The sequence below is a fragment of the Elephantulus edwardii genome, unplaced genomic scaffold, assembly GCF_000299155.1.
Source record: "Elephantulus edwardii isolate Elephantulus edwardi_28Jun2011 unplaced genomic scaffold, EleEdw1.0 scaffold00171, whole genome shotgun sequence".
Classification (NCBI taxonomy): Eukaryota; Metazoa; Chordata; class Mammalia; order Macroscelidea; family Macroscelididae; genus Elephantulus; species Elephantulus edwardii.
In genome coordinates, this window is record NW_006399921.1 from 4,269,665 (window position 1) to 4,290,063 (window position 20,399).

General features: G+C 36.3%; 1 protein-coding gene across 2 annotated transcripts in view; it reads right to left on the reverse strand.

The window, feature by feature from the left end:
- Positions 1–20,399, reverse strand: part of TBCEL (tubulin folding cofactor E-like) — a 112,707-nt gene that overhangs the window by 50,263 nt on the left and 42,045 nt on the right. For both annotated transcript variants that reach the window (XM_006895610.1, XM_006895611.1), the window contains exons 2-7: positions 18,683–18,832; positions 16,029–16,168; positions 9,712–9,893; positions 7,775–8,031; positions 5,570–5,696; positions 2,446–2,562 (exon numbers count right to left, since the gene is read on the reverse strand). In XM_006895610.1, coding sequence (XP_006895672.1) covers positions 2,446–2,562; positions 5,570–5,696; positions 7,775–8,031; positions 9,712–9,893; positions 16,029–16,168; positions 18,683–18,815 — 956 coding nt within the window. In that variant the 5' untranslated portion in view covers positions 18,816–18,832. The remainder of the gene's footprint in view (positions 1–2,445; positions 2,563–5,569; positions 5,697–7,774; positions 8,032–9,711; positions 9,894–16,028; positions 16,169–18,682; positions 18,833–20,399) is intronic.

Below are 20,399 nucleotides of genomic sequence, written 5' to 3' on the forward strand. Positions count from 1 at the left end.
ATAATAATAAAAAAAGAAGAAGTTAGCAGAAATAAAAAAGGTTGCTAGAATTACTGCATCATCCTCATGATCTCTGAGCTGCTCAAACCCATTATGGTAGTCACTGTGTCAGTGTATCTTACAGAGGGTCTTCCCAGAGTGTTATCTCTTTCCAAGGACTGAACTATGCCTGAAATATGAAATCCTGAAAATATGCCCAAAGTAAGTGAGATAAAGTTTCACTATCCTTGCTTCTAACAAGCACTCTGATTTCACTTCCTTCAAGACCCATTGGCTTGTTCTTTCAGCAATCCATAAGATATTCTCTTTAGTAACACCACAATTCAAAGACATTGATTCTTCTTTGGTCATTCTTATTAATCATCCAAAATTCAGTAGCATTGAAGGCAACTGAAAAACACCATGGCTGGATCAATCATACCTTAATGTTGAAACTAACATCTCTGTTCTTTAGAACTTTGAATAAGTCCTTGATAGCAAACTTCCCTTGTGCACCATGTCTTTTGATTTCTTGACTGCTACTTTAATGAGTATTGTCCATAGATGCAAGGAAGATAAAATAACTCACTTCAATCTCTTCTCTATCAATCAGGATGCTGCCTTTTGGTCCAGAGGCGAGTTTTTTTTTTCTTGATGTTGAGCTGTAACCCATTTTGAAGGCTGCAGTCTTTCCTCTTCTATAATAGTACTTCAAGTCTTTATTATTTTCTATAAGCAAGTTGTGTCAACTACACATTACACAATACAGATTTCCCTTATTTCAGGAATCAAGTAAATGTGTCTTCACTTGACTAGACAAGGATGGAATAGATTTTTTTAGAAACTTAACTATAAGTAAAAGATGAATATCTGATCATCTTCATAGTCCAAATGGCAGAAATATCATAGTCGATACTATTTTTGCTGAGCTACTTCCTAACTGGGGGAGGATTGCAAGATCAAGGAAAGCAACATTCGATCTCCTGGTATAGAAACTAACGTGCAGCAAAATTCTCTATCTCTTTGGAGACAAATGTGAGAACATGTTCTGAACACAGTGACTCAATTGGTTCCACAAAGATTTTGCCTCTTAGAGTGGGAAGCAAAGATCACTGAGAGATTATTTTCAGCACTTACATGGAAAAAGTATCTAAGTAAAATCCGCACGTGCAAGTGTCCAGTGGTAAAACCTGGCTTTGAAGTGTCTAGAGATGATGCTGCAGCAGCAATCGATGAAACAGACTTAATTGAAAAACTGGCTATTCTTACCTCCCCTATGTCTTACCTAACTCTTGTTCTCTAGTCTGCCTAACAACTTTCCCACTTCCTCATATCCTTCCAACAAGTTCTTTTCCTGACTGAACCGAATCAAGGCTGATTTATAGTATTTTCATTCAAGATGTAAATATAGATTGACAAATGTACTTTAGGATAATCTTACAATCAAGAACAGAAAACCATTTACTGTCTATACAGAAATTATTTCTTGCAGTAGACTGGAAAAATTAAGTAAACTGAGAGACTTTTGCTGAAGGTTAGACTTGTCATAGTCTTCAGCTTTTATGTTCAATTGGCTAATAGAAGTTATAATAGTATATTATTTTTATGGGGAAAAAACCCACAATAATTTGTGTGTTGTTGTTGACCGCCTTTGAGTCAAGCACAACTCATAGCAACCCTATGAACAGAAGGCCTGAAGCCCCTCTACAACTATCAACATGATCAAAGTTCAGAGAGTTTCCACAGGCAAGTTATTTAGGAAGTGCATGCCACTTCTGCTTCCAAATTTGATACAGTTTAATCTCATTTTCCTGGGTTGTGCCAAAAGGTTTTGTATTATCAGTTTCTCACTACCTGGCTGGACTTAGCTAATTTTTAATGATTATTTTCAAATGCCTATCTTAATTTGTCTAATATTTTACACATGCTTAGGCAACAAAAGAGAGGTCTTGGTGGTGTTCTAATCCATGGAGAGATGTATGCTAAGTAAAGACAGTTTCTCTCTGGTGGTTCAAATCTACCAATGGCTCCATGAGAGAAAGATTCCTTTAATATATTATCAAAAACATATTTTCTAGCCATTTTCTCATATTCTCTAAATCATGCATTTTCCAGATCTCCAAAACTGAACACCTTACTAGAAGCCAAAAAGTAGATGTACATAAGAAGAGAGACTGATTTGAAGAATGAGTGAGAAGGTATCAGTGCTACACAGAGGAAAGTGCTGAGAGAAGTCAAATACTCAGCCATTCTTAAGTGCAAGGCTGGAAGAAATACACCGTGAAAAACAAGATAAAACAGGCTTGCTTTTGTGTTGCTTCTCTTTTTTTTTTTTAAACCCTATTATCCAAGTCCTAGAAGCAGAATCCAATAACAAACTATTAGATTTTACTTTAAAACAACCAGTTCTTAAGCCGCCTCAAAACCTCTCTAAAGCATTTTGCCAATTTGATGAGGGATTTTTACCTGAATGGCACTTCTTCCTGTGGAACATCGACATAGTAACGAATAAAAAATCTCTCAGAATCTTCTCGCTCACCATCAGTAACTACGCTGCCATTCAGTTTGGAAACTGATGGTAATCTGTAAATCAAAATAAAAACAAAGACATTATCAAAGCATAAAAATATTTCTATTTAGATATTGAAAAAAAACTATACTTTTTTGAGGTATAGACTTATGGTCTCAATGTGATTACATTTGCTGTAGTAGTTTTATGTTCAACAACTAGCAAGAACTAAAATGACATGAAAGAATTAAAAAAAGCTAAAGCTTCATTTTTAAAAATATGATACAGACTTTTAGAGTAAAAACTCACCATGTTAGCACAGCTTATTTAAAAAAATAAAAAGTAAAAAAGGTGGTATTAAATTATGAAAACATATTATTCTACAGAATTTGGTTATTTCAATAGATAATCAGTATTAAAAATAATTAGATCTTTCATGCAGAATGTATAAAGCCTAGCTTACATCTTATAGTTACAGCACAGATTTCAAGTGGTCAACAGTCACACAAGACTAGCAACTTCCATGCTAAACAGCACAAGTCTAGAGAGCAGTCAGTAAATTTTGATTAAATTTAAAATTAATTAAAATATTTTCAAAAGAATTATATATAACAAAACTAAAATAAAAGGTCTAGCGTTAAGACTTGGAAGCAAGTATTGTGACATTTCTTCAGTGAGATATTAATATGTATGCAACAACTGTTAAGTATTAAAAATCTGCAAGGCATTAGATAGTCAGCCTATCAGTACACTATTTAAAGAACCACTCTTCCTTTAGAGAATTTGAAAATCGATTGTTCCCTTTCCAAAACTATTACATGCAGTACAGAGAACAAATTGCTTTCCCATGACTCTTACAGCTACCAGAGTATTGCTGTAAAAAAAACCCCAAACCCCTCCTAAACACCTGTGGGACATTTCTGTGGTCTATGGGAAGGAGGAAACTGAGCCAGAACAGCAGAGAAAGTTAACAAGAGTGACAGCCATACTTAACTCAATCTACATTCAAGAAGGACAGATACTGACTCCTTACATTTTCCACTAAGTAGTAATTTCATTTAAAGGTAATTACAATTTATTTCTTATGGACTGAGGCTCAATATCAAGAAAACAAAGATTCTCACCACTGGGCCAATTGGCAGCATCATGATGGATGGTGAAGAGATTGGGACTGTTAAAAGCTTTAGTTTGCTTGGCTCCACAATCAACAGTCTGGGCACCAGCAGCCAGGAAATGAAAAGATGTATCGCGATGGGAAAGTCTACTGTTAGAGACTTCTCCAAAGTACTGAAGAGCAATGATGTCACTGTGGAGACTAAGGTGTGCCTGATATAGACCACGGTCTATGCAATCACTTGCTATGCATCAGACAGCTGGACAATGACTAGGTATGACAGAAGGAGAACTGATGCCTTTGAGCTGTGCTGCTGGGGAAGAGTATTGAATGTATCATGGACTGCTAAGAAAACAAACAAGTTCATCCTAGAGAGGTTTTAACCAGGCTGCTCCTTGGAGGCAAGGATTCTGAGGGTTCATTCACCTGACATATTTCGGATATGGTCCAAGGAAAGACCAATCCTTGGAGAGGGTCGTCTTGCTTGGGAGGGTGGAGGGACAGCACAGGAGAGGAAGACCCTCTATGAAGTAGACTGATTCAGTGACTGGGGTAATCAGGGTAGGTGTCTCAGAGACAGTGTGAGTGGCACAAGATTGATCAGGGTATAGGGCTGCTGTACATAGGGTCATTATGGGGGTGACTCGACGGCACATAACAACAACAATTTATTTTCTTATTACTGTAGTTTTGTAGTTTTTTTATTTAAAAACTTTTCCGTTAAAGGTTATAAATCATATAGCATTTTTAGCCAATCATTCATATACTCTGTTTTATAACATTAATTATAGCTGATTAATTCATTACAATGTCTAAGCAAACCCTTATTGTTTATTGCCTTTGGAGTACCTAGGTGGTGCAAATGGTTAATGGACTTGGCTAAACCCAGGACGTTGGAAGTTCAAGCGCAAACAGCAGAAGAGCGAGCTGCTGATGTGCTTCAGAAAATTCAGCCACTTCAAATGCTATGGTGTACAGTTCTGCTCATGTTCAAGGAGTCTCTATGAATCAAAATGAACTCAATGGAAACTGATTGTATTGTTGCCGCTGCAGGTTATGTTAACAGAGAGAATGACGGGAATGGAAACATAACTAATTCCATATTTACACTTACTTTTCTTCATGACCCAATTGGGACTTCAAATACTGTCAGTATCAAAATGTATAAAAATGAAATAGAGGTGAAGAAATGTTTCAGAAGTCTTAGAAGGTCTATTCAATTTCACTGTTTTGTTTTTTTAGCATTTTACTTTCCTTTTCAACCCCGGTTTGAAGTACTGAAAAGCTTTCAGTTACAATCTTTTAGAGATGTGGATAAACTCATCTTGAACTCCTCTCAGTGTATTATTACTTTAAGGAGGTAATAACACTGCCGTGTAGTCAATTCTGAGTCATATTATTGCTGTTGTTATATGACAACTTATAGTAACCCTATGAACAACAGATCAGAGCCTGGCTCTATCCTACCCTCACAATCTCTGATACGCTCAAATCCACTGTCACAGTCACTGAGTCAATCCATTTTGTCAAGAGTCTTCATATTTTCTCTGAACCTCCATTTCTTCCAGCATGGTGTCTGCCTCCTCCTAACAACACATCCAAAGTACATGAGACAGAGTTTCATCATGCTTGCCTCTAAGAAACACCCTGATTGTACTTCCTCCAAGATAGATTTGTTTGTTCTTTTGATACTCCATGGGAGTCTCAGTAATATTCTCCAACATCACAATTAAAAGACATCAATTCTTCTTCTGCCCATTCTTATTGAGTCATAATGACCCTTTATGATAGTGCAAAACTGCCCCAAAGCATTTCCAAAACTGTAGTATTTGCAGTAGCTTGCTTTTACAGAGGAACTTTCAAACAGTTAACAATTTTGTTTATAGCCAAGTGTTTAAACAATGCATCACCAGGGCTCTTTAAGAAAAGAATAAGATGTCACACAAAGAAAGCTGGAGAAAACAGACCTGGCTACCACCAACTTCCTTCGCTCCTCAGTGGTATATGGCTGCAGAAGAGGAATTCCTAATAATCTTACTTCTTCGAGTTTGGGGAATGAATTTAACTTGTCAATATCTTCCCAGGAATGCAAACCTAATTTGGGAAATACAGTGTGTAAATAAAGCTACAACAGTATAAAATAAGAAGATAAACAAAAAATTTTCAATTAATAATTTCTGAAATGTTAAAAACTATCTTACACTAAAGCTGCACAGCTTGAATTTTTTCTGTATACAAGGGAGAAGTGGATGGAATATAGTAAAATACCATAAAAATCTTCCTATTCTCCTGTGATCAGAGAGAGGTAAACTTATTTTCCAGTATCTACTCATTTACTTATTCTCCATAAAGATTATGTGAAGAAATAGTAACTTATGGTTCAAATATGAAGTAGATATTCTAACACTACATAATAAAGTGATATGCCAAACAAATTTCATTCAACTACTTAATTATATGTTTTTGTGTGTCATTAAGTTGAAAAGGACTCACAGCTGAACTTCCAATGGGTTTTCAAGGCAGTAAATTGAATGGGAGGAAACTGCCTATCCTTCTCCCAGAGACAGAGACAGACAGAGATGTAGCTTAGATTTAGATCTGTATCTATCTTTAGGGGGCTCTAGTGGCAAGAAGCTGTACTGTGATCCCGAAGGCACCTGGTTCAAACTCACCAGTTGCTCCACGGGAGAAGGATGGGCAATCTCCTGTGAGATTAACTGCCTCTGAAAACCGAGCTATGGGTTGGTTCCGACTCAAGAGCACAACAATATTTATTTCCTCCTTTCCTTTCCTTTCCCTTTCCATATCTCTCTCTCTCTATATATATATAATATATATATATACATACATACATATATATCTCATTACTATCAAGCTGAAATTGACTCCTAACTTGAACCTTCAAAAAGGTTTTCAAAGGCTGTAAAAATCACAAAGGGGGAGAGTGCCTATCTTTCTTCCACAGAGAGGTGGTAGATGCAAACCATCTGTCTTTGGACTGTCAGCATAGTTTACTTCCCACAGGCCACAAGATCTCCAAGTATACGTGGAGTTGATACTGTCCTTGTCAATTTTTACCTGACAAAGTCCAAGATGGGGCAAAGTTAACAGAACTAAATGTCATCTTTCTTTCAAATTGTTCTCAATCTGAGGACAGGAAAGCCAATTCAAAACACTATTTAAAACAAAAACACACCAAAAAAAATGTGAACCTTGAACATCAAATACAGGAAGATTTTTATAGTTCTAAAATGAAACTCTCTGTATGATTGTGAGTAAATGTGTCATGTAAATCAATACTTGGCATAGGAAAAAGAACTTGTAATAAAGAAGATGGTCAATTTTGCAACACATTTATTTCAGAATACAACATTGCCCATTCCTATTTCTTTCAGCTTTTTGCAAAAGAAAAAGCAAAGGAACAATTTATGAGTAATCTGGTTCTTCCCTTCAGAATGACATTTTCACTGAGAAAGGAAAAAAAAAGTTAGATGAAGAGGTATGAAATTGTGAAATAACTTCTTTATGCAAAAGTAAAACTAAACTATGGGTTTTTCAGCAGTAGGTTAATCACTATTTTATAGTTGCTTCAGTGGTCTACAGAGTAAAGAGGTTGCCAACCCAAAGGCAGGTAGTTCAGCTATGAGAAAGATGGGCACTCTCTCCCATGTGATTTACAGACTCTGAGAACCCACTGAAGTCAGTGATGAGCAGTTTTGTTTTGACAGCAGTTAAGTTTGAAGGGTTTTTTAAGTTGTTTTAAGAAATATGCTGAAACTATTCATTCCTATGAAATTACAAAAAAGGTGAGCATTTGAAAAAGCTGAGACTGAGATTCCTCAACCTGAAGCCAGATAAAAATGCTTGCTCTAGCTTGTAATTATTTGTAACCTTTTTATGATATCTTTTATTATCCAATTCATCAGTTTCATTTTACTCCTTTCAGAGCATGGACCTTCTAGTACATAAATTATAAATATTAAATAATGCTATACACTTATTATTTTTGAAATTGCTTTAAATTTAGCTAACCAATAGGCATTTGCATAATGTCACTGGAAAGTTATCCTATAGGAAGATAGAGATATGGCTGAAAGAAATACATTTTCATTTTCTTTCATGCATAAACTTCGATTAATTTGCATGTAGAATGAGAACAAGCCTGTACTAACCTGACTTATGAAGGCTGATGGAGCGTAGATTAGGAAATAATCTTGCCAATGAATCACTGGGCTCTTCAATAGCATTCAAATGATTGTTTGCCAGGACAAGGGTATCCAGGGAAGGAAACATAGCTCCCAACTTCCGTATTTCAGTCCAATCTTGGAGGTTATTGTCTGTTATATGTAGTAGCTTAAGAGAATGACAGCAAATTGAAGGACAAGACACTGTTTCATAGTCATTAAGGCACAGGAAGAGCTCCTCCAAACTGCAGAGAAAAAAGGAAATATTTCATTGTTTAGAGCAGTTACATTTATACTCTGTACTTATTTTTAGTAATTTACTGAATACTTACTCTTATTTATTTAATAAGTAAGTGCCTACTATGTGAGAATCCCGGCTAGACGTTAGAGAAGAAACAAAGATTTCTTCCTCAACCTTAAAGTATAGCTGGGAAGATAAAAATACATATAACAGGAGACAATGATATGGGCAAAAAAAATTAATTTTGTGCTTAAATAGTTGAGTGATAATGTAAGCAGCATTAATTGCCAATCAAAAGGAAGGTGGTTCAAATTCATCAGGACTCCAAGAGAGGAAGATGGGCAATCTCCTCCTGTGTGATTTCATATTCCTCTGAAAACCCACTGGAGGTTCTGCTATGAGTTGGTTCTATCTGTAAACAACAACTGTAAGTACAGGGAGCTCTGGAAACATGGATAAGAAGTTGCACTGCAGGTGGTTTGAATCCACCAGCAGCTCTGTGGAGGAAAGATGGCAATCTCCTCTTGTGAAAAAGTACAGTCTCTGAAAACCCACTGGAGGGGCAGCTCTGAGTTCCAACTCAAAAGCACATAAAAACAACAGCAACAATTCTAACTACAGCAGTTCAGATAGGAATGAAACTGAAGTTGAGGTTAGATCAGAAAAGGATCCTTGACCTTTAAGGAGTGGTCAACTTGAATAAGTTGAGAGGAGACAGAAGAAAATTCCAGAGCTATATGAACACTTAGATGGAAACAGTAACTACCAATTATTAAATCCCTGATATAAGCCAGGTGCTTTGATATTTCACTTTTCTTTCTAGAAAGTAGATGGAATTACTCCCATTTTATAGACAAAGAAATTGATCACCAAGATGTTAAGTAGCTTGTCAAGGGCAAGCTATGGTAAATAAATGGTTAGTTATATAACATAGTTATTATATGGTTAGTAAATGGAACTGAAATTTAAAATTTCTTTTATGTCATGCTACACAATGCATGCAGTGCAGAAACCATTCTTTAATAGGGTGAAAATGAGGAACTAAGTTAGAATAAGTAAGGTGAGACTAAATAATTAGATAGTGGGAAAGAAAGCTAACTAAAAAAAATCCAGAATTTAATATATTTCTTTTAAAATATCATCTTTGAACAGTATGTGCACATGCACCAATAGCTATAAACAAAATGTAGAAAACATTCTTAAATAACATATGAAAAGAAAATGTTTTGCTCAAATTATTGAAAACAGTATTAAATATTCATTTTTTTTCATCAGGCCAGCTAGACATTTAATCACCTAAGTGTTAACATATTTTAGAGATAACTATTTTTCCCCCCTTTTAAAGAAAAAGGCAGTGAGGAAAAGTTTTTAAATCAGGTAATCAGAAGATTAAAATGGAGAAAGGCTGGTTTGATCTAGAAGTGACAAATACTTCTCAGGGGTATTTTCTGGCCAAAAGATGATAAATCCTATATCTTGGTGCCATTTAACACCTTGAACAGTATTCCAATGGAAATGCTACTAGATTATGCTAACACCATCACTCTCATGACTTCATTTCTCTAACCTCACTCTCCATTCAATTTGTAGGTCTAGTATTTCTGAGATGGGAGATCAGCAGTAATTCTATGTAATAACACAGAAGGCAGTATAGCTCCCTCTCCATCATGCTGCCTGGGCTTACTCTGGTAACTCCTGAAGTATCGTGTGGACTGTCTCCCAGGAAGCTTTGCTGTTGTTGAGGACAAGTTTGCGAACCCCAGAGAAGGACCCAGCACACGTTCTTTCTAAAACTGACAAATTCAGAGGATTGGAACTCAGGTTTAGAAACTCCAACTGAGGAACATTTGACACAATTTTACTGACCTAAGGAGAAAAAAAGAAAAGCGTATCAGACATAATCAGAGCTTTCCAGTGACAAGCAGGCTCATGAAAGCCTAAACAAGGAGATCTCCAGACAGAGAACTATTTACATTAGGGAGTTCCATTTGGTCATGGGGTAGATGAAGCACAAGCACTTTCCACAAAGTTTTGGCAAATAATCTCCTTATGAAACAATAGTAGAACTGTTAATAGTATAAAAGAAAGACTCCTTATGTTGCTTTTAGCAATGCTTCTGATTCTGCTCTGTATGATGATGTGCTCTTTGATAAATGAGGAAAAGCTATGTAGATGGCATTTTTGCCAACAGCATCCTATGGAGCTGAGACTGAGCTCTGTGAAGTTCTTTGAATATCACCTTTTCTTCCAATATTAATACTAATTAAATTGAAGACCACAGAATAACAATTCATGTGCTTAAACCTCACTGATTAGCCATAATCACTCTGAAAACAGTTTCAGCTTGGTTCAAGTTGTCTTGCTCTCTCATTGTTGTCTAGTTGGAACCAACTCAGAGCTGACTCTCCAGTGGGTTTCCGGAGGCTACAAACTGCATGAGTAGAGGAGTCACTGGTGGATTCAAACTGCCAGAGGAGCACCACCTTTGGGTTAGCAGTACAACCCCCTATGGACTATGCTAACAAAGCTCCCTAAAGTTCCAAAGATATGTTGTAACTTTAAAATACTTTTACTTAACTAAAAGGATCAATAACTAAATAATGAAGGAGAAAACATGATCATCAATTTAACAATTTAGCTAGCAACTGAGTAAGGAGGGGAAAGGGAAATGAGTATTAGAGGCTTCTAGCACTTTCCCCATTAAATTATCAAAATGACTTGTAAGATAACACTACTTTCATTTTAAAAAATGAGAAAACTGGAAGTGCAGAGATGTTAAAAAATTTGACTGAGGCCTAAAAGGGAGCTCTGGTGGCCCAGAGTTAAGAAACTGTGCTGCAATCCCAAAGGCAAGCATTTTGAATCCATCAGCTGCTACGTGATTAGCAACCTCTGAAACCCCGCCAGAGGGTCAGCTACAGGTCAAGTCAGATATAGGTCAGTTCCGACTTGATGGTACACAACAACAACCAATCACAAGGTTTCACAGTTAAAAAAACCCAAACAAATCTGGAATTTACAAATAAGTGTCATTGTACTTTCCAGTATACCACAACTACTAAAACATCCAAATCTCAGTCTCTTCCTTTGTAAAACATGGAGAATTATTATATAATAGTTATCACTTACTTTACTGTATTATAAGTATGGTTAAATGTCACACACGTGTACAGTACTTACTACAGTAATTAGTATACCTTTTGGAATGTCTTTTTATCAACAAAATATATACTATGAAAGCAAGGATAGCACTTAATTAGTTCACTAATACTGACTAGACACTTAATATTTATCAGCTATATTAATGGCACAGAAATCACTCAATACAAGTAATGCATTAATATGATCAGGAAAGAAATTTAGCAAAATAGTGCTTAACTGAGATTGGCTGTTGAGACCCACTAACTGCTTGGCTGGTGAAAAGATATGGTAGTGTGCATCTATAAGGATTTATAGCCTCAAAAACTCTTTTAGGCAGTGTTAAACTGTCCTACAGAATTCTTTAAGTTGTAGATGACTTGACAGCAAGGCTCTGAAGTCTGTTTGTTTAACAGTATGTTGTGTATCAGTGTTGAATACCTTCTTAGTACCTATTCAATCTGTTCCAAATTATTGAGGAATAGTGATGTCATTTTAAGGACTAAGGTGCTTCTGATTCAGGCCATAGTCTTTCCAATTACTAGCTATGCATCTGAGACCTGAACAAAAAAAAGACTTGATGCCTTTGAGCTGTGGTCTTGGAGAAGAGCACTGAACATCCCATGAACGTCCAAGGGAATGAACAGATATGTCTTGGAGAGGGTGCAGCTGGAATGCTCTTTGAAGGCAAGAATGATGAGGCTTTGCCTCTCATACTTTGGATATATTGCTAGGAAGTGCTATTCCCTGGAGAGGGACATGATGTTGGAAAGGGTGGAGGGTCAGTGATGGAGAAGAAGACACTCAACCAGGTGAACTGACATGGTGACTGCTGCAATGGGCTATTCTGTGTGTCAGGAAGTGTGAGGATGGCACAGGACAGGCCTGGGTTCAGATCTTTTGTTTATAGGGTCACTATGAGTCCTACTCAACTCGATGGTAACTACCAACAACCACAAATACCAACAAGGAATTTATACCAGTCTGTACATATGCTCTTGCTTGACCTTTTCTGTGATCAAATGGTTTCACAGACAAGAGATGCTGATGGTAAGGATTTGGAGTTTAGTCTGTGGTCACAATAAAATGAAATTTTCCACACAAAGATCCATCCAAATAGCATTCTGCTATCTGAATATTAATACAGATGATGCTCATTTATGCCTCACATCTTAAGAACAAAAAAAGATGTAGTAAAATTGTACTGTAAAGCATAAAGAATAACTTCTAATTATAGTAGAAACTCAGTTAAATACATTTTTTAAATCCCTAAAAAGTGATGCCTAGCCACAGTTCCCCATTTTACTTTTAAACTAATGGGTGAAATAACAACAATAAAAATGATATTTTAAGAGTTTTAAAAGCAATTTCAAGGAGACTTCTCAATATTTCACCTCTTTTCTATATTTGTACACAGAATATGAATGTCAATTAAGTGTCTAAAAAAAAACCCCAAAACCCAAAAGACTATACAATGGATAAACACAAAATGAAAAAAAGTATAGATTTATTTCTTTCAATAACAAAATTGTTAGAATTCATACAGTATCTACAAAGAGTATCAATGATTAATTTTTATGAGAATTCTATTTTGTGGATGAATACAATTCAAGCACCAAAAGGATTAACTGAGTTTCTGAAGATCACCAGGAAAGTTGGAACAAGTGACCTTGATAAGTCCTTAAGATAGAACCATCTGACCTTGAAGCACATTATGCTGAGTGAAATATCTCAGTCAGCAAAAGGACAAATACTGCATAATGCCACTATAACAAAACAAGCCTGATACAGGGTTTAGGGGAAAACTAAAAAAAAAAAAAAGAGGGGATAAATAATGAACACTGGATTAAAATAGATGAGAAGCAGGGAATGAACTGTTTAAAAGGAATATGTGATTAGGTATTATTTGCATGACAATGGTCCAGAATAAAAGGTGTAAAGCTAATTGGACTGGGGTGTGAGGGGAAGATGGAAATTGTGGAACAACAAAAGAATCTTTTTAAAGAGAAGAACAAACTGGGGTATAAGGGGTGGTAGGAAAGAAAATGTACAACAATGAATAAAAGGAAATCCAAGTTTTTAGTAAACTTTTGTTAAATTAATTAAAAAAATTTTAAAAAAGATAGAACCATTTATCCATTAATAAATTTACCAAATACTTGAATGAGTACTAAGATATGCTGGGAATGATGGTCAGTGAAGGAGACAAAAACCCTCAACTAGGTGGACTGACACAGTGACGGCTGCAGTGGGCTCTAGCATGTCAGAAAGCGTGAGGATGGCACAGGCTTCAGATCTTTTGTTCTTTATGTTGTTGTTGTTGTTCATAGGGTCACTATGAGTCCTACTTGACTCACAGCACCTAACAACAACAACAACTATGATGGGTGATAGTGATCAAGACAAAATAGATATTTTGAATAGGCTCATGCTCTAGTAGGAAAACTGCTGTGTGTCAGCTAGGGAAAGTCTCACAGAACAATAACCACGTGTGCCAAGTCTTAAAGGATGACTAGAAGTGACCAGACAGACAAGGGAGGAAGGGCAGTGGATTCAGAACGAGTAAAAGACTTATGATGAATAAAAGCATAAAGCTAAAGGTAAAGACAAAGCTTTAGAAAGGACGAAGGATCATATGATGAAGGGCCATAATAAAGAGTTCAGATCTTCTTCAAGGTACTGAAAAGCCAATGAAGGGTTTTGAGCAGTAAAGTAACATACTTAATGTTCCATTTACTGACAAGAATCTAATAACACTGTGGAAGACATCTTTGAGGAAGCAGAATAAATCAAAAGGCAGAACAATACAGTGAAAAAATTTCCCAATAGTCTACAAAATAAGAGTCAGAATGAAAGCAGGAGAATAAGCCAAGCAGAAAGAACTATTCTTCTCTTATTCTTAGAGATATCTTTTATCAGCTACCATTATAATGAGGTAGATAATGTAATAATAACAAGAGAAAATTCCGTTATTTGGATAAGAGTTACAAAGACAGGGGAACTCAGGTGGCCTAGTGGCAAGAAGCTGCACCACAATCCCAGAGGCGCACGGTTCAAATCCACCAGATGTTCTGCCGGGAAAGGAGGGACAATCTTCTCCTGTACCAGTCAGATCCGATTTGACGGTACATACACACACACACACACACACACACACACAATAATAAAATAATAATTAAAAAAATTTTAAAAAAAATTTAGAGGAAAAAAAAAGAGTTACAAAGATGTCAGAAGACATAATTTATCTCAAACCACCACAGGGATTTAACATAAAAATAAAAGCCTAGAATATTATTAATAAATTTCAGTAATTAAGAATATATTTTTATAATCTTAATTTTAAGCTCAGTTTTATGTCAGTTTATAATAATAAATACTGAAGTATTAGTAGATAATGAGCATATAATGTATATAATTTTCATAAAGAATAAAATTCAATTCACTGTAAAAAGTTTTAAAAGCCTGGTTTAACCCTCTCTAGGATGAGCCTATTTGTTCTCTCAGCAGTCCATAGTATATTCAATACTCTTCTCCAGCACCACGGCTCAAAGGCATCAATTCTCCTTCTATCATCCCTAGTCATTGTCCAGTTTTCTCGATGCCTGTCATAAAGTTCCTCAAATGCTTTTTGCATTGAAGAAAACAAATTAACAAAAATAAAGCTAACTAAAAAAATCATCAAAGTGATAGTCATTCACCAAAGGACAAATGGATAAGAATCTCAAGTGAGAACCAGAATTTAGCAGAATATTTTGTTGTTATGTATGTGTTGTCAAGTCACTTGCGACTCATAGTAACCTGACGTACAACAGCCCTAAACCTTGCTCTATCCTCAATCTTATTGTCTCTGACACACCTACCTCCATTACACCAGTCACTGAATCAATCCATCTCATCAAGGGTCTTCTCTCTTGCGCTGTTCCTCTACCCTCCTAAGCATGATGTCCTTCTCCAAGGACTAGTCCTTCCTGTAACATGTCCAAAGTATTTCAGATGAAGCTTCAGAATCCTTGCCTCCAAGAAGAAGTCTGGTTTAACCCTCTTTAGGATTAACCTGTTTGTTCTCCTAGCAGTCCATGGTATATTCAGTACTCTCCTCCAGCACCACACAGCTCAAAAGCATCAATTCTTCTTCTATCATCCCTAGTCACTGTCTAGATTTCTGACACATATAAAATTAATTGCAAAGACCATTCGGGTGCACCTTAGTTTCCAGACTGACATCATTGCTCTTTAGTACACTGGAGAGGTTTCTGACAACAGACTTTCCCAACACAATTCGTCTTTTCTGGTACCAAGACTGTTGACTGTGGAGCCAAGCAAACTGAAGAATCTTAGTCTCTTCATAGTCTATCATGATGCTGTCAATTGGCCCAGTGGTGAGAATCTTTGTTTTCTTGATCTTGAGCTTCAATCCAGATTGAAGGATGTAGTCCTTGACCTTTTGCAGTAAGCGCTTCAGGTCCACCTCAGTTTCAGCAAGCAGGGATGCATCATCTGTGTAACGCAGTGTGTTGATGAGTCGTTTTCCAATCTTGATGCCACATTTCCCCTCACAGAACCCAGCCTTCCACATAATCTGTTCTGTATATAGATTGAAAAGGTATAGAGATAGGACACATCACTGAAGTACAGCCTTTCCAATTTTGAACCATGCAGTGTTTCCTTGCTCTGTTCTGACAACTGCCTCCTGGTTATCTAAGTATAGGTTTCGTATCAGCACTATCAAGTGTTCTGGGATTCCCATTCTTCTCAGTGTTAGCCACAGTTTGTTGTGATCCACATAGTCAAAAGACCACCACAAACAATAATACAGTGGTTACTACTGCATTTCGTCAAAACATAGCACAATAAAAACCTTACCTCATTCCAGTCTTCAAGCTTATTGTCAGATAAATCTAGTTCTGAAACATGAGCACAGAAGGCAGCAATTTCTTTTTCATCTCCTGCACAGGTTATTCCACAGCTGTTCAACACCAGAACACTTGGGAGGTTGAGGCGATCTGAATCAGGGAAAACATGACACTTTCTACATCAGCCTAAGTCTTTTCTACATATATCCACCTCTGAGAGATCATCAAGAAACACAAATCAGACTAAAGAATTATGCAAGAATCTGAAAAATTGAGGATTTAGTAAGATTTAAGAGTAATGACTTCTAGGGAGAAGACAGCAAAACTATGTATGATCCAGAGTTGATCAGAAGCACTGGACCATTAACACCCCAGTCTTTTAAGTTTGAACTCCTGACAGACTGCTTATCAATTACCAACAACAGAGCCATCATTTGAACACGATGCACACTATTTTATCATCAACATGTTATCATCTGAATGTCAGACTCATGACAAGTCATGTCCGGACTGCTACTGCCTTCTAAGTGGCAACAAGTCTTTTAAAGGATTTAGTTCAAAAGTATAATTTTCAGATGCTTACCTTCACCTTAGTAGCTTTAAAAATTATTACAGACCGTTAGATAGGCTATCTACCAAACTACTTCTGTTCTTCAGGTTCAAATTATTCAAGAAATATTCCTCACTTTAACATGTTCATTCTGTATCTCTTTTTTGCATACTTATGCATCTCTCATCTCCTATTTCAATCCAAGTAGAATCTGCCCCTCATGAAAATTAGCTTATTTTAAAAAATAACTGTAATGGGATAAAATGAGCATGTTTCACAGTGTTAAAACTATTCCTTGAACTTGATCAAACTGATGACTGCCTGGTTCAAACATACATGTCCTAATAAAATATCTTATTATTTCCTAGAAAAAGGAGAAAACCAGAATCTAACCACTCTTTTCCCACTTTGTTTTAATAACAAAAGGACTTATAAAAATATTTTATTAACTAAGTCTCAAATTATATGGGTTTTCCATTTTGAATCTTTCAGTATCAAAGTTATCAGAATGGGAATAGATTCTGGAAAACAAATCACAAAAAAGGGCACTGCTTGTATTTCAGGTTACACAGAGGAATGAGATAGGTATATGAAAAATAACAAACACTGAATGCTTTTAGGCCAGGACAAAAACTAAACTTTGCCTTAATATTAATCCCAAATATCTACAAAGAACTACTTCTCAAGATTACAAATTATAACACTTAACTGAAAGGGAATCAAACAAACAAACAAAAAAACACCCCATATTTTGTGCATTTCCAGTTACAGGTTTTTGCTTCTATCATATCCCTCTCCTAGAATCCCTTTTCTCTTTCCTAACAATATTGTTTTGTTTTGTTTTGTTTTAAAATATTCGTGACGGGTTAGTTCAAGGTTCACCTTTTTTAAACTCTTTTCTGAACCTATTCATTAACTTTCTTCTAAATTTCTTCTTCAAGTTCTGTAAAATTCATTTGGCTCAATAGAAACAACTATAACTTTGTAACTATTAAGATTTTGTAATCCAAGTAGGCTAGAAGGCCCCTGAGGGCAGAGGGCAGATTTTAATGCTTTGCACCTTCCATTTTCCTTTGAAGAACTCTCTACATTGCCAGCCAGTCAGAATCGACTCAGAGCTGAGTCTACAGCTGGTTTTCAGAGTCTATAAATCAAATGGAAGGAGACTGCTCCTCTTTCTCCTGAGAAGGAGTAGGTGGATCTAAACCTCCTGCGTTTGGGTTGGCCATACAACTTTCTACTGACTAGGCCACCAGTTGCTATTGTTACTTTGTACTGTCAAGTTGCAATGGACTCATACCTAATCCCTAAAGCAGGTTTTCAGAGGCAGTAAATCACATGGGAAGAAACTGCCCATCTTTTTTCCAAGATGCAACTGGTGGATTCAAACCACCTGCTTTTGGGATGGCAGTACAACTTCTTACCAATAATCCATTAGAACTCCCTATAATGTACTATCACTCAAATATTATCCTTGCCTTGTAAATACTTCTAAAATGTCCTTTGACCAATATGGAGGAAAACAAACCACGTCAGCATCTGCTTCTTTTAAAAAAACTAAAATCACAATATGGAGGAAAGATTACTAACCTTATCACTTAAAATAAACATAATCATTTGGAAACAAGGTAACATTTTAATTTAGCCCCGTACATGTTACACTTGTTATTAGTTTCTGTCACAGGACTCCAAGACACACAGCAGAATTGTTCCATAGGATCTTCAAGTCTCTGACCCTTTGGAAAGGAGTTCTTAGTGGCGCTGTGCATTCTGCTAACTGAAGGTTCACCTTTCGAGTCTACAGGTCACCCTGCAAACATGGGCCGTCTCCTCCCATAAAGATTTACAGTCTTAGAAACCCAACGGAGGATTACTGAGTCTTAACTGACTCGGCGGCAATGGGTTTAGTTTGGTTTTTTTGACCTTTAGGAAGTAAATTGTCAGGCCTATCTTCTCTGAATAGGCTCAAACCATCAATCTTTCAGCCTGATAAGCAATTACCAAAATCAGACTAGATTTTTACAATATGGTGATTAAGCATCTGCACCAGTACAGGGCTCCTATTCCTAAGCAAGTGTTTGTAAATCAATGGTGTCTGTCTCCTTCTTTCTTACCTTTCATAGGGGAGCCCTGAGGTGTGGCTAGAACATGAACGCCCATCCCAGGACCACGGCGGTAAGGAAAGTTCTCAGGACTGTATTTTTCACATAATACTTGCATAAAACTTCTCCCACTAGGTTGATCCATCTTCCTTTCCTAAAATTCTACAAAAACAGAGAAATCATCAAGATTATTTATTTACTTACATAAGAAATATTTAATGAGGATCAATTATTTATAAGGCACAGGCTGAGCACTGTGGACACATAAAACAGTGCCACTGCCCCCAGAAGTTACAATGTGGTGAGACTTTATGATTCAGGAAGTTAAATATGCAGACAAATGATGGCAGTACAGTTTAGCACACAGCAGACAGAAAGTGCTATAAAATTTAGAAGAAGAGGAAGAAATTATTCCCAATGAAAAATAAAAAAAAGATTTTTTGCTATTGCAAAATATTTGTATTATAAGTAATAGCAAAAAGGACTGAAAAGGAAACAGACTGGACATATAACCTAAATGGTATGAACTGAATCCTTTCAACAAGGCATATACATTTGGAGTTTTTAATAGGCAACAGTACCAAGACTACTGGGAGATTTAGAGAGATGGACAGAACATGAAGAGACTAGAATAGAAAAATTGCACTATCACTAACAAAAAAGAAAAGGAAGAGGGAAGAAATAAGACAAAAAGTCCACAGGAGCAGATGGAAAGTTCACAGTATATTAGTATAAGTGGTTTTAAACGATCTACTTTTAATCACTTTTTTATAGTAAGCACAAGAGTAGAAAGCTTGTTGAGAAGTGGAAACTGCTATTTAACATAGTACTTTAAAAAAGATATTCTTTCTTTCTTACATGCACTCAGTTCTTGTTCCAATGTCAGAGCAATCAAATTAGCATTTTAACTGATAAAAGAAGTTGTCATCAAGTCTAACTCAGGGCAACTCACATGTCAGAGTAGAACTCTCTCCTCCAAGGTAAATTTCAATGGTTGATTTTTCGGAGATCACAAGGATTTCTGAGATGTCTCTTAGTGAAGCTAACCCTCCAAATTTTTAGTTTGCAGCTGAGTACACTAACTATTTGCACTACTACATTAACTATTTGTCCATTCTACTGACAAGAGAATATACTAGGTGAGAGACTGTTACATGTTCCTCAAAATCCATTCTCTCCTTCTACAATCACACACACACGCATGCACACATGACCATATGTGGTTATGAATGGGTATATCACCTAGTTATAGTTGGTGGAAGAGAAATTAAGTTTTTTCTGGCAATGTGTGTGGATACTTCATTAAAGATGGCTAATGCATCTTTTGCCCCTCAGTCTCATTCTCTGTTCTTTTGCCTATAAACAGATGTCACTTTAGACTATGCTCTAAAAATGGTGGAGCAAACTGCTGGGAGGGGTGTCCCTGAATTTATGGAGCAGAACTTCCATATTAGAACTAGACTGTATTTCTCCATCTTTTTAGTAAGAGTTAAATATTTTTATTTACTACAGTTCATTTTTATCTTGTACTTAAAACTAGGCGGAATTCTAACTAACACAGAATGTCATGACTGTAAATTCTTTGTTTGGGTAGTCTTTTCTAACTTTAAGGGTCCAAATACTAACTCTAGTAGCTTATCAGGACTCACATATATGTTGTTGTTGTTGTTATGTACCGTCGAGTCGCCTGCGACTCATAGCGACCCTATGTACAACAGTCCTAAACTCC